The sequence below is a fragment of the Tetrao urogallus genome (assembly GCF_951394365.1).
Source record: "Tetrao urogallus genome assembly, chromosome: 8".
Classification (NCBI taxonomy): Eukaryota; Metazoa; Chordata; class Aves; order Galliformes; family Phasianidae; genus Tetrao; species Tetrao urogallus.
Genome location: NC_136821.1, coordinates 25,659,337 through 25,675,278, shown reverse-complemented (window position 1 = coordinate 25,675,278; position 15,942 = coordinate 25,659,337). Strand labels below are relative to the sequence as shown.

The window sequence follows — 15,942 nt, the reverse complement described above, 5'->3', positions numbered from 1 at the left end:
TTGCAAGCATAAATTGAAGACACGTCAGCCACAAATGTAAAGTCAGTTACCCACCACCACCGAAAACGCAGAGATAAACCTAAGCTGCAAAATATCATTTTATTTCTTCACGGAATTGTCAGTAGCTTGCTTTATTAAGCTGTCTAAAATAACAATCTACTTATATAACGTGTGTTCCCCACCTCTAAGTGTGCTACCACAGAAAGTTATTTTCCCCAAGATTTTAAAAGCTTGTTTTACATAAAACAAATACGTTTTACATAGCTGAAAAATAATCATATTCAAAAAACAAATTATATTTATTCTTGTTGTCATTGACATTATTAAAATTGAAACAATTGAAGGCATAATTTTGCAAAGAAAGGATCTCTGTTTAAATTAAATGCAACATCTTTGAAAGGATTTCATAATTTCCTTCGTATTCCCTCAAAATGAATGAAACAAACAAAAAATCCCACACCTTACCTCATCTGACTCAGGTGTTTACAGCTGATTGCACTAAGTGATACGTTAGACTAGAAGTGGAGGAAGATCTCCACCTATTTCTAGCAAGAAACAATGTAGTAGGGGATTACCTTAGAGAATGCTCACAATTCTTCACTTAAAAGTTCCAACAAGCATGGGAATTTCTCAGGTAACACACTGTTTTCTCTCACTTATACGGTCCTGTGCTTACTTGTGCTATTTCCCTAGACTTGTGAAATAACTTGGTGTACTTCCACACCAAAGTATCAAAAACCCATGTATGAGAGATGTAACAAAGATGCTGAATTACTACACATCTCAGTTAAGCCAACTTCAAATCACGTTTGATACAAATATGAAGACATTGTCAAGACTGCCGTTATTGTAAGATTACTCTTGAAGAACTACGTATTTGAACAGGTCACACGGCTTAAAAAGTTAACAAGTTAAAAAGTCTGCAACACCAAATATCTGAGCACATCAGCCAGCAGTGAACACCACTATGACACTGTATGCACAGAGAATGCCTCATCAAATTCTGTTAAATATACGGTAGCTCATCTCCTAGATTAGTAAAGCAAAAATGCAGCCATTTTCCTCTAAATTGTTCTATGGACAGAACATATCAAAGGCAAATGCAGGAAATGTATTACCTTGATCTGCTTATAAAAGCAGAAGGCATTACTGCCACTTTTACTGCACATCTTAATACTTATTTTTAGACCATTTTTCCTCTCTCCTATTAAATCACAGAACTGTTTTCAGAAGGCAGTGGAAATGAAAGGAGGAAAAAATGAACAGAAGTTAGGAAATTCTGATTCAAACATTTTATTGCTGAGTAATGCTAATTCATTACAAGCTACCTCCACAGGATGCTCAGTTCTATGTCTTGCAGAAATTCTAACCCAAAGACCACTTTTACAATTCTGTTTTCTCCTTTCAGAGACCAGCAAATACATAGTTTGATCTCCCTCCCCCACCCAACACAACATTTCCATTGAATTGCTGCATTATACTGCATAACCGTTTTTCCACTGAGGAAAAACTGTTTCTCCATATTTTATCTATGTAATAGTTTATGTAACACTGAATCCTCCCTACCACATGCTCACTGGCAACTGGGTTGAGCCACAATTAGTATTTTTTATCCCTCAATATTCTTGAGTTCTGTTCCTTTAAGGGTTTTCCTTCTCCTTTGTTAAGCTTCCTTAAATCCATCATTAGGCAGATCAAGTAAGCAGGCCATATAAATCTAGCCATGAATACCTGTTTCTTAATTACTGAAGACATTAGGAGTAGGCCAGAAATCTTTACTGTGGGATGGTTTAGACAAGCAAATACATTGCAAACTACATTCAGGACATCGTACCCTAGTTTTCACTGAGTATTAATTTAGAAACACAAATAGCTTCATTGCTCTGACTACCTTTTCGGCATCAAAGAGAAGACTGCAAGCTTATCAGTTACCAAATTGCTTACTTAAGGGGAAAGCTAATTAAAAACACTGCACCTTCCTTCCTTCCCTGAGACATATACACACACTATAAGGGTCATACTTAGGGTTTCCTTTGCAAGGTTACTGAGCATGTTTAAAAAGGAAAACCACTCAATTTAAATTTGTCAGAATTGTTTGGATTACTGAAGATTGTAAACTAGTTTGAGGGCAGAGAATATCCTTGAGCTTTTGTCCTAAGTAAGCCACCAAATGCCAGTAAATTGCAAACGCAAATAAAGAAGAATAAGCTTCTTCTAATGATATGCCCATGCAGAACTTTTTTTTGTCCCACACTAAAAACTTAATTAGTCCTCCCATTGACATAGGTCACTCTCAAGTGAGTGTAAAAAACTTCAAAGCAAGAAGCGCTTGAATTTAAATAGCCATCTGAAACATAAGCAGAACATACATTTTAAGCAACAGCTGAGACTTTGTTTAAAACCATATATACAAGGATAACTACTGCAAGTCTGAGGTGGCACAGGTGTTGTTTTTTTTTTTGTTTGTTTGTTTTTTTAAAAGAACATTTGTTCAGTAAGCCATTCTACAGTATTTAGATAATCACACTTGCATATGTAAAGTTGCTGATTAAAAGTATGTTATAACTGTAACTAGATATATCTGATGATTCGATTCATCCTCCTTTCTTCTAAAAGAAAAGCATATTGCTACACTGATGGTGCTATTATCTTGTTTATATGGTGGTAACACCTCTAAAGCATCACCTCCTAGAAGAGCAGCACATTCAAAGAATACTTGAGCGCAGCAAACCATAGTCATGTGAAGCAGGCAGCTTTACTTCCAGCTGTTTATTGCCAACCACCTGGACTGAAGACAAAACTGACAAGATGAGCACACTGATCACTAAATCAACTTAAACACTACAAGGTTAGGGAGTTCAAAGGTAAAATTTTCCATTCACATCCATCTTCTACAGTATCTCTCACTACACACGAGGTAGTTTCCTAGACTGTTATTACACCAGGGATGGTTGTGAAGTCAATTTACTTTCAGCAAAAAGGGTCAACATATATAGCACCTGACATTCAAGTCAGACTATTCTGTGAAGATTGGGAATGAGGAAAAATTATCTTTTTAGTTCCTACTCCCCATTCATACACATCTCTAGTATTTGGCTGGTGGGAACTGAACACCTAACACAAGTTTAATTAGCTTTGCCATAACTATCAAAAGACATTAATTTTACAACTGCATGGGGGAAATGCATCTGTGTAGCATAATGGTTTCAGTACAGTACATAATTTCTTACCTGCAAATAGTGCAGAATACACCATGTTCAGCTCTCGTAGAATTTCTGGAGAGAAAGAATATTTGTTGGATGTTAGCAGAGCAAGTATCCTCACTGCCCTAGCTAATCTATGGACATCCCCTCCTTTCTAATCCGCAGAAACCTAACCTTAGAACTACTCATTACCACGAAGAACAAATCCCCTTAACCCTTTTCTTGCATAAAAAGCATACTTTGTCTCTCACTTAAGTAGTTTCTCATTCTCAGCAACTTTCCCCACTTAGTAGGATACACAGCTTTTCAGGTCTGTCTTCAACTACCATGCCTACAAATTACAATGTGTTATACTTCAGCCTCCATCTTCCAGTGCTCCTTACGGGATTTCCACTGCAACACAAGAAACAACCAGCTTTCAACTTCAGAAAAATAAAAAGATGAAGAAAATAAATTAATTACCATGATGCAATAGAGACAGAAGTCCTGCAGGTTAACTCGTTCCTTGGGTAGCTACAGAAATATGAAAATCAAAGCTGCTGTGCATTACTTGCCCAATGCATCAAGCCCACGTAGGCTGTAAACTGGAATCTGTGTCAGAAACACATTTAATCCGAGGATTCACTTCAGCCAATAACGAAGCTATCAGTTAGCTTTGCCAGAAAGGCAAAAAAAAAAAATCCAGCCCAAGCTTCTAATAATCAGCAAACTAAATTCACAAGTGATCTCATTACTATTTTTACAGTATTTTGTATATAGGTAGAAAAGGCAGATTTTTTAATACTCAAGTTTGTTTCATTCACAGTAAATGAAGTTAAACATTTGAAGTTGTTACATATTTGTAGCTACACCATCTTTTTTCAATGGTAGGAAGAGAATAGAAAAACATTTCTGTTTGCAGGTGCATTCTCAGCTTAAGGCAGAGAAGCAATATGGAATTAAAGTCATACAGAAAAGGGTTCTTCATGTGTCAAAGCTTATGATTGAAATTGTTTATTCTTCTGAAATACCTAAAGATGAGGATCACTGATGCTGAACAATTACAAGGAAAAAGAACGCTTTTAATCATTCGCTCTCCTACAAAAAGCTAAATAAATAACAAGTTAATCTGTGCAGATGAAAATTAGTTTACCTGGCTGTTCACTGTAACTCCTATTCAAGAAGAAATCCTACTCCTGCAGTTTTCATTTAAACATTTTTGTACATCGAGTTCTAAAAGATGACTGCATGGAAAGATACTCAGCACAAAAGATAAAGCATTAGAGCTGGTGTGTTATACTTCAATACACTCTCCACCCTTAGTCACACTTTTTTTTTTTTTCTCCAAAAAAACCCAAATATTTGATAGCTTACCTTCTAAACATGTTTTTGTTCATCTATCGTATTATTCAGTATAATTTAAACGTAGGATTGAAATAAAAAGAATTTGTTCATGAACATGAAGAAGTCTATCTCTATTCTTGGTTGCAAGGAGAACAAGTATAACAATACTTTTAAGCACTGCCCTGCCAGAATTACTCTCCCCCTTTTGCTGATAATGCTAAAAATTATTTCAGAAAGACCAATCTTTTTTCACTTTATTATGAAAATTGCTACATTATAGTCACTGTTCAAAACAGTATTTTGACAATGGGTTTCTTTCCATTTAAGTGCCAATACACAAGCCATGATTACTATTTCAAAAATATTATTAGCATTATCTATGGTAGTTTGACATATCTCAAACCGTTATAACATTCTATTACCAGTTCCCCCCTCCTCATTTTTTGTGAGGGCCTCCTCATTTTTTGTGCCAGCCACGGTGAAGAACAGCTTCTACAATACCCAAATTATCCATTAGTGTTATTTATATAAATTAAATTAACCATAAACCACAGAAGAACACACTCACACAAATCCCCCAGGGAAATTATTTGTTCTCTGAATGTTCAAAAATGCACCAAAGTGGTCTTTTTTTGTTGTTGTTGTTAATCCTGATATTTAAGCGACCAAATAACTTAACAAGCAGAAGTCTCAAATCTAATTCAGTGTCAGGTTGCTCAATAGCATGATCCCATTGTCTTATCACATGGGCTTCTAAAGAAAGCTTGTCCTTAGACCCCTGGTTAATGAAACTTAACACTCTTCAGGTTTAATAATTAATTCAGTGCCAGAGTTTGAATTGGTCAGTGCCATTTTAATCATTTCATAAACAGAAAGCATGGTGAATGCCTGTACATAATTCTGGTAAACAGGCAAGTCCATAATAGAGTGATTAGTTCTAAAATAGCACATTAATACTGCATTCAGTAACTCTCTTTTACGAAGATGCCTCAGAACTTATACAGCCAAAACACACTATAGGATATCCATTATAAATACTAACATTTCTATTAAGTAAACAAATCTAATGGATTAATTCAGGAAGACTGAATGGTTCTATGGTGCAACTCATCCTGTTTAAACACTTTTGTTGACAAACCAGGAATAAAAAAAAGAAACCTACTGCTTTAGAAGCCATGCGATCCAGACTTTTACATGTACTCTATGTAGATGCCATGCCTTTCCGTAGTATTTTTAATTTAAAATTAATAAGTGATCTGTTAGAATAGGAAATTATTTCCTCTTGGCAAATATTCAACAAATCAAGTTCTGCTCTTCATCAGCACTTCACAGATAACCTCTGGCTGCAGTTTTCAGATATTAAAATTGAGATGTTTTCATCTGTAACAACAGAACTGAAATATCAGGGTATTCTCAATTTTAAGTGTCATGTCAGGAAATAAAGTGGTATCACTGAAGTTTCACTCAGTAGATAATCCCAGACACGTCGTAAATGGTGGTCTAGGTAAGCTTTTCATGTTGAATCTGGTAGTAGCACGCCTAAATTAAAACAAAGGTCATTTTAGCATATGTACCAGCTCTCAGTACGCTGATAAAAAAATCATATATATATAAAGAGGTTGATTTCCTCCAACCCGCCCCAACCCTTCCTTCCTGTCCAAAAAAACAGGACTAGGCTTTCAGCAAGCAGGTATGATACAGTAAAACTGCAACACACAACAATCCTCTGACACAGTAAACAATCAGAAAGAACAGGAGCTTTTAAGATATAAATTACATTCAACTTTTTTTCTTAATAAAGATAGCATGATATATGACTTGGGCCTCTGAATAATTTTGTTTTTCCGCTTTGCAAAGACGACGTACTTTTTTTGGCTCACAAGTCTTTCTTTGCCCTTTGACAGAAGGACCTCAAAATGAAAGCATTTCCTTACACTAGGATGTAGGTATTAATGCATTTCAAAAGCACGCAGACTGAAGAGCAAAGTTTGTCTCCTGAAGAAATACTCAGACCTTAACTTTCACACATGATCTGCTGCTATTCACTCCTTAATGCTGCCTCAAACATGCCTCGGATCAGCCATTACCAGCAACTTGATCTGTTTCAGTAAACTAAATAGTTTAACACTAAATAGATTCTTGAAGAAAGTTTAAGCAACTGAAGCCTTCCTTTTTACACTACTACAATAGATATGAAAAAACTCTGCACCCAACTCTTTTTCCAATTTGCACAGACAGAAAAAAAAACCAATCATACTCAATTTAGAGATCAGCTTGAGATTTTTAATTTTCAGATTAACAGCATCCCCCAAAACTCCACAGAAAAGCTCTACACACCTGACTTGTCATGAAACCCATTTGTTTCAACAGTTTTGATGAAACAATTTTTGCTATGGAGGTTCCTAGCTGTACAGTGGGTTATTGTGAGGACAGACTCTCCCCTCCCCCATACTTACAAAGAGGATACTAATTAGCATATGGAAAATGAAGACAACTTATTTATTTCACAAAATTGAATTCTCAAGCCACCTTGATGGAATCCTTGACTTAAGCATTATCAGAATTTAGTCCCCCCCAAAAAAACCAACACCTCTTTCCCATGTTTATAAAAGGAGTAAGGTTTCTTAAGTTGCAGGAGAAAGACATGGTACATCTGTGCATACACAATAGTCAAGAGCAACTTGTTTTTATATTTGAATAAAGTACATTTGAATATTTGAATACAGCACATTGCAACATTTTCTTAGCAGTTTCCATAATTGTTAGGCTATCCTAAGCTTTAAGTTAAGTTTCCTTGGTCATCCTGGATAAAAATAAGACAAAAACTTAAAATTAAATCCTAACATTCACACAATTGACATAAGTCAGTCATCACTGCTTAAAGCTGATTAATTTCCTTTTTTTTTTTTTTTTATAATGTTGGATAATTTTCATACCTTCAAAGTGGTAAACATGATGCCTTGTTCCCCATGTTGCAGGTAAGGATCCATCAGGTCTTCAATTAAGTGCACCTCAGAACCCAAATTCCTTATCCTGTCACATGAGGGACAAAAGAGGACAAGTGATGATGACATGGTACATCAGATACTGGGCAAGAAACAGCCTTTTTCCTATCCCCATTCTGAGAGCAGTCATCTCAATTTTGACTCTCCAATATTTATCCAGGTCAAAGCAAACAACTAAACTACAAGTTGGACTAAACTACAAAAAAAAAAACCCTAAGAATTAGTCATGTAATGAGAAGCTTGAAAGTTTAATACAGGCATGAGCTCTCCAACAGCCCACGCCCAACTTGTGCCTGATGCCAATGCTAGCACCCACCTGGCTCGTAGCACCACGTAGAGAAAAACGGGAAAAAGGTCATCCATGGACCACAGAAAATCTTCCTGAAGACTCTCAAGCACATTCTGAGATATCTCTTCAAATGTCTGCTGGATTACCTTCAGTTTGTCAGCTGGTGTAAATGTGGTACTGTTTGGAGAGCAAAAGCAAAACAGGATAACAATAAGAAGCAATGTATCTGCACATAAATTTGGGAGACAACTTATTAGCTAGCCTTCCCTCCACGCAAGAAGCTAGATCATTCATTGCAGTACACCCTCGTCTATAATTACTAGTTTGCAGCAGTGTGCTTTGAACAAGATTAGCTTCACAGTTTAAAGCTAGTTAAACATTGTGGAAGGGAGATGAAAAAAAGAACTCAAGTTCTTACAACAGAATTCCTTGTGCCAGCTGACAGAAACAAACTACGCTGATATAACAGGTCATTTTATCCTAACTGCTTAAAAATTCACATGCATATTTGATTAGATATCCTTTTGCTTTTGAATTTAAGTGTCTACAGGCAAATTTCCCAACAGTCGCCTTTACAAGGCTACATGTCATTCCCCACCAAGACAATTTTTAATGTTTATAATAGGAACTCTGAAACTTCTAGCTTATCTGAAAATACACCTTGCCTAACAAGGTGAACAAAGATAAGGCAAGAACAATCATATTAAGTAGACGCCATTAGAGCAGAACCAGTAAAAAACTAACAGACAAGCTTCAGAGAATTACCTGATTTGCTGTAAACATTCAACTGCAGAGGCAAAGCAGGCATCTTTTGTATTCGATGATACCTGTGTAAACATGAGAAGATTTGTCATTCAAGTTTCACAACACGCTACTCAGGGAAAGAAGCAGCATATTGTGCAACACTGTCATAAAAGACTTTCAGATTTCCAGTGCAAAGAGAAGGGAACGTGCCCAGAAGATAAAGTCATTTAGGAAGCTGTCCATGTATTACTGAGTTTCTTTAAAATTCAGAAAAGCCTATACTGAACAAGTGGTTAAGTTATGAGGATCAGAGACTTTTTGGATATCTTCCAGGTCAAGGAAGACTGAGAATCAGTGAATCTTAATGGTTAACATGGTTAGAATCCTAATGGCGATAGGGAAACTTAAGACTGAAATAGTTGAAATCCAGAAAGGTCATACCAGTTAAGAATCACAGATCCATAGGCTTGGAGAAAACAGAAAAGAACTGGTATAATTGTGAGCTCTGTGAGCTCTTAATAAGCAGCTGAGCCTACAACTTTCTGAATGAAGGAGAGAAAGAATAGACGGATGCAGAAAGATGCACAGAAATTCAAAGAAATAAGAAAACTGAGAGAAGCAAGATAAACATGACGTCTCGCTGAACACATCCTGTTTAATAGATGGATGACCACAGCAAATAAATAGTTGCAGACAGCATCAGACACCATGTAATTCAAAGACATGTTGCATAGTACATGTATGTAGTGGAAGGGTTCTGCTCTACAACAGAGAAAAAAAATACAGCTCCAAACATACAGTTGGGTAAAAAATTTCAGGCAGCTAATAAGAATTTTGCTTAGTATCTAAAAACACAAAAGGTTTGCAGCAACTCAACATATTATTGCTGGATTTTGGAATGTTTCAAGTATAAGTGGAGGTCTGCATTATGTTTCCTTAGGTGAATCTTGAACTCTGAAGCGTCCCACCATTCATGTTTTGGGAAAGAGGGAAGATGCCTTGCTGGGAACCCACAGCCTTTTCCCTCTGGGAAAGGAGGGGGGGGGAAAAAGGAGGGGGAAGATAAGCAGCAGCTTTGCTTATTACTATAAATCTGTAACATTTCACCTCTATCCAGGAATGGTTGGACTAGGTGATCCTGTGGATCTTTTCCAACCTTGGTGATTCTAAGATTCTATTAATAACACATTGCTTATGTTCAGCAACTAGCATTACCAAAACCACACTTCATATGTTTAAAATTTTGGCCAAGCCACAGTTATTAACACAGAAAAGGTAATTTTGAAGGCAGTGGGATCTAAATGGCTGCAAGAAATCAAAAGTTTCAAATAAAAATCCACTGGCTCATAAACAAACGTGATGTAAAATATATTGTAAAAGTTGAAATTGTTCAAAGTCATGATTATTGAATTAATTATTAGTGGAGCATAGAGACTGAGCACTATATAACCACTATTTAAGACCAGTATTCAGCCTCTGTAAACATTCTGACTAAGAATAAAAATAATTCAGTGCATACAGTAGCACAACTTTCAAACATCTTGAAAATTTATTTGGTATTTTCCCCTCATACGTTTTCATAACTGGAGACCAAGCAAAAGGGTTTCAAATTTCTTCCTGAATTAGAACTTCTTACAGAGTAAAACAGTAAGTGACAAAGCTGGACAAAGAGCTATTCTAAGAAATCACTGATGTTGCTTTTAAGTAGCAGAATTTTCTAGGGATCAAGATAATGCAGCATCTCTTCAGCAAAAAGGTTTGTCTAAAGTTCTCCTACCTATTCTTTATGACTGACTTCTCTAAAGAAAACTGAACAAAGTACATTGTTAAGTCAAGACCCAATGAACATACCTTTCTGCTCTCACCAAGGATGGATACAGTTGCTGGCCAAAATTTCCTGCAAGAAAGCCAAAACAATCTATTCAGATAACAGAGCCTATTAATTTAAAGTATTGTTTTCCTTATGAAAACAAAATTATTGTGTTTTTTTCTGAGTCAGAGTATCTGTTCCAACAGGCGGAACTATATCTAGCACAGATAAGTGAAAAATACTCAGATTTGAAATACCTCCCTCTGGTTTTGTAGTGATACCTATCTTCTTTCCCATTCTATCCGCATTTTTTAATTTATTTTTCTAAGAGAAGTTTTGATTCATTCTCTCAACCATAGTAATTAGTTTGAAAATATATTTACGTGTATTTTAATCAGAGAAATGCACTCTGGACAATCACTGACTTGCTTTATCTAATTACATACCATAATCTTTCTTTAAGTACTTAACGTTGAAGCATACTTACACTTGCACTCCAAGAAAACTTAGAAGTGCCATATCTGTTTGTTTGTTTAGACGTAAGACACACTCCCAGTAAACATCTTCCTCACGCTCATTGTCTAAGGCATATAACATGAATAGAGGTGGATAGAGTCGTGGCAGTAGTACAGGGAGTAGCAAGCCAAAACTGGTTACCACATAGCTATAACACAAGAAATAGAAAATGGGGTGAAGAGAAAGATATTTAAGAAGGGAGACAACTATAAAAGCAGAATAAAAAAAATACTGATTGGAAAACAGATTTTTAATTTAATATGGATTTATTCTGTGAGGAATTAACAGTATAGAAAGTACAAGAAAAAATCTGTGCTAAGAAATGCTTAGCAATTACTTTCTTTTGCATCCACACAAAGAACACTCCCTGGGGAGCTGTATACTATATTGTAGTTCAAGTTTTACCTGCATATTCAAGGCTATTATTTGGCACCCATTCTTAGCCACTCCACTGATAATGTAACTTTACCTTTTAAGCACAAGCTGAAAAACAGGCAACGCCCCAGCAAGTTAGCTGACCTAGCTCCACATACTCATACCATAAGGCATCGTGAAGACACGAGTCTCTTCGCATCAAGCCATAACCTTAACAGGGAAAGCTGAATGTAAGGTACCTACTAATATCATCTATACAGATAAATGGGGCCTTTCACAGAAGGTTCTCCCTGCTGATCCCTCTTTCCTTCTGTTGTCCACACCTGAAGTGCTTATGGACAGGACAGTGGTGGAATCAAGGCTGAGCTCCACATGACATTTGCACTTGATCTGCATTAGCCCAATACCCATATTCCAAACGTCCTTCTGAAATCCAGGCCTAAGTCTGAACTTGTTTCTAAAACCATCATCAAAACCAAAGGAAAAAAAATAACTGCTTATGTCCACCAGTAAAACACAGGGCTTATTTTGTTGTTCTGTTTTTGTTTTGCTCTTTTTTTTTTTTTTTTTAAACCTTCTAAAGGGAAACCTGAAAATTAACAGAAAATAAAGCAAGGCTTTCATTAGTTCATGTTCTGCTTCACGTACCCTGGCTCAGGCGATTCTGATCTGGAATCAGATTTCCCACTGCAGAATGAACGCCTTCCTTTCACTTCCGTCGGCTGAAATGGAATTGTGCTGCCCTCTTCCGGAAGATCAGGGAACAAGAACCTAAGTGGCAACGCACAGAGTAACGTATGAAAATCCATAGAAATTTCCACGGAACAGCATAAGAGATGATTGGAGAAGAAAGAAAAGTCTCCTTAATTACAACGAGGCATAACTAAGACAGCACAGATAATATATGTACAGTGCCACCCACCTGGAAGAAAACTTAGAAAGGCCATATCCTTATACGTCAAAGAGACCTCGGCCAATCTGACATTACCTCCCTACAGATAAGGCTTCTAGTGGTTACTGATTTGGATCCCGCCAAACTGAAAGCAAAAACACTCCACTGAAAGCTGCAATTGCACTGAGAATTCAAGCAAAGACTTCATATCAACATGGATGAGCCATGGATGATTCCTAGAACTTTAGGGAATTGCAGCATATTCCATTATTCTTGCTACTCTTCTAAACCCTTTGGACACTGTCCTCTCACAGCATGAATATCCAAAGACGTGAACTTGGAAATCTGTACTGAACTCTTCTGATCTGCATTTTGAAGTGCAATGTGGGACATAAGTCATTGGGTTGAAGTCTGATATTTTTTTATTATTATTTTGACAGAATATTGAAGACCTTTTAGAAAGTTTAAGGAAATACAATCAACACCCAAAACAGAGTAAAATACTGGTATGCTTGGACTACATAAACACTAGACTGTTTCAGTATTGGACATATTTTTAAATAAGTAAGCAGTAGTTTGACTTGAACACTGGAATCTCATTACCTAACCAATTGGAAGATGCGTTTGAGGTAGGACTTGATCTCTCTTACTGCCTCCTGCAGTAATCGTCGATTAGCTCCTACTCCAACGTAAGTCATTCTGTAGACAGCTACTAATGTTTCCACAAGCTTGCCCAACGGATGGAGAGGAGTATCACATGCCTGATGTGAAAGATACCAATTGCCTGGTCAAATAGATCAACCTGCCAGGCAGGTTGAAGAAAAAAAAAATGTGGAACTAGAGATGGATCAGAAAAACAACAACACAATTTGAAACAAAAATATTGCAGATACATCAACAAATGACCATTTAAACTAAGAAATTTATGTATTGCTGAATACAGACTCATACAGTGGTCAAGACAGTTCGAGAACATGCTTGGATAAATACCAAATTTAACATGATATAATAAGTACTTCAGAATGTTCTGCTGGGATCCACTACATAAAAATCAAAACAGCAACTGAGAAAAAACTGACTTTAAAGAAATATTTGTTAAATACTCAGTGATTTTAGTCTTAGTTAATGATTGTTGAACTCAATGACTTAGAAAGTTATAAGTAAATATGAATGAATTCAACATGGACTATAAACATGCAAATACGAAAGGGATTCAAGGAAGCTCTTACACAAGTTATAACTCAAATGAATTTAACATAATGCCTTGCCAACAAGCTATATGAGCATTTGATAATCACAATACCTTAATCAAATATTTTTTTATATTTTCATATTTTTCCAAGGTGAAGGCACCAGTGTGTTGCGGAATGAATTCTAGACTTTCCAGTGTTTGAGTATGAGAACGGCTCAGTAATTCTGGACTGCAGTCATAAAAAGGACAAATACATACAGATTATTGGAGACAGAGAAGCAATAAAAACTGAAGCAAAACATGGAAGTTTCAACAAGAAAGCGATGAGCCAGAAAGAAAAAGATGGTAGAAATACACATAGGAAACTAGTCAATCTTTTATGCCCTTGAACTTTCAAAGTCTTAATGAATCCTTCAGCCTGAACTTCATCTTCCACACTGGTTGCACGAAAATTCTGCAACTTCACTTAAGCAAATTTAATTTGAAATAACATTGTGGAAATACACATCCACAGACTTGTTTTACTATAAAATCCCAAGTCTGTAAAATCAGGAACATGGAAGATACCAATTCCCACTCTAACAGACATTCAGACACCAGCAACTTATCACTACACGTTTCCTGGACATCAGCAGTATTTAACTAAGTGTCACACTACTGTTTTTATCGTAAGTTTCTTGATGTTAGAAGCCAGCTTCCTATGTTAATCTTCTGAGCTCATTTACAGCTATTTTTCTCTTAATTAGCAAAGTCTACTAAATGAGTCTCTTGTGCAATATCCTGAGAAGTCTAAACCTCTTTGTGTTTGTTTGTTTTGTGGCTTTTGTTGGTGGTTTGGTTTGTTATTTATTTTTCAATCTCACAGAAAAAATTATCCAAGAAAATTTTTCTTCCCACCCCTTGAATTTCTGTTCCCTATATTCTCCTGATTTTTCTGCACTAATTTCAGTTGTGACAACTGAACATTCCCTTATCTGTTAAAGATCTTTCAGTAGTAATTAGCTAGCATCTTATTAATACACACTGAATAATCTAACAAACTGTAACACCTGAACTAACCCTAGACACCATGTCCCTGAAAGAGATGTTTGTATTAGGAGTTCTGTTTTGATGCTTTGTTATTGTTGCTCACAGAACACAAATGATTTTTACCAGAATCAGTTTCTAGAGTAGAGCACAGTTCCAGTTTCTGTCAATACTTTTTCATCTTGCACACTACGTTCTCTAGGAACCAACCTGTCCTTGTGTTGCCGTCGGTTGGTGGTCAGAGCCACTGCAATGTTGTCCCAAGCCTTCCATCTGTCACCCTGGCCTGGGCTCTCACAGCCAAGCTGGTTCCAGCATTCTTCAAATACAGCCTTCCATTTTTCATCAGGAGGCACTGCCAGGATTCCAAGTTTCCTCCTAATAAAGTGATCAGTTAGTCTGTTAAAAATCAAACACACTTGAAACAATACATTTAGACATAAGTGGTTTTTCATAGCTAATGTCAACCTAACATCTCAAAGAACTTTACCAAAACCTCATATACTTAATAGTTTCTTACTGTTCATCACTGAGAATAAACCCAGTACTTGTTTAAACATAAAAGCACTATCTTTTTTTCCAATCAAATAGGACATACTGCGATTGATGAGGCTTATTTACATCACTGGCGTTGATTCAGAAGATTGTACATGTTAACATAATAAGAACATAGTACAGAGATATCCCAAGCATCTCACGATCTTGGGATGTACAAATAGCCTACGTACACAGACAAAAAACATCCATCTATGGTCTCTGGCCCAAAAGTATCATCTACAGATAACGCTGCATCACTTTAGGTATGAGGTCGTAGCAAGCAAAACAAGTGCAGGCATCTTTCCCCTGACAGCCATTGCTCAGGGATTCTCTATACACAAAACCAAGAGCTGCTGCCCATCCATATTCATAAGACATAAAATTGAGTTCAGGGCTTCAAAAAGCTTTCAGAAAGCAAATAGAACTGTTAAGTCTGGCAGTGCTTTTGTTGATTTCAATCAAGTTTCAGAAACTGCCAGATCTTTCATAAATATTTTTTCCCCACCAAACTTAGATGAGAACTAGAAACACTGACATTTCTCCACGCTTCCAGTCTCACAAAGCAGAAAAAGAAGGCTTTCAAGCTTTTTCCACAACTGATATCAGAAGATTTTTCAGTCTCAAGAGACTGAAAAGGGTTGGTGAAACCCTTATTTCACAAGCTGTCTTCACAAATATGTACATACATTTATGCATAGACTCCCTACTGGGGTAAAAACAGGCAGTTGCTAAGGTTTTAAGTACGCAGTACAGCAGGGAGGCCTGCGTAACTCTACATCCCATTGTGGGTGTCAGCACTGTCAAAAGAAATCAGTATTGAACGCTTCTGGAAGCATACCAAGAAGTAATCTGGGTTAAAACAGTTGTGTTTCCCATTTTAATCTGAAATTTCAGAGTAAGCTTCAAAGACACTGAATTCTGTACAACTATTTTTAGTATTGCAGACCAATATACAGCACTACTAAACACCGAACTTTCATCTACCACTCTTCTTAAAATTTACTTAAATTTATTCTACTTAAAGATCGCA

General features: G+C 36.4%; 1 protein-coding gene across 1 annotated transcript in view; it reads right to left on the bottom strand.

The window, feature by feature from the left end:
• Nucleotides 1-6,026: 6,026 nt before the first annotated feature.
• The window catches only part of ALS2 (alsin Rho guanine nucleotide exchange factor ALS2), a gene marked incomplete at both ends in the record, with an annotated part of 38,639 nt that continues 28,723 nt past the window's right edge, over nt 6,027-15,942 (bottom strand). Inside the window, 10 exon segments of the mRNA XM_079538884.1 lie at nt 6,027-6,065; nt 7,463-7,559; nt 7,848-7,997; nt 8,586-8,647; nt 10,416-10,461; nt 10,862-11,038; nt 11,914-12,036; nt 12,761-12,918; nt 13,461-13,578; nt 14,586-14,774. Coding sequence (XP_079395010.1) covers nt 6,027-6,065; nt 7,463-7,559; nt 7,848-7,997; nt 8,586-8,647; nt 10,416-10,461; nt 10,862-11,038; nt 11,914-12,036; nt 12,761-12,918; nt 13,461-13,578; nt 14,586-14,774 — 1,159 coding nt within the window.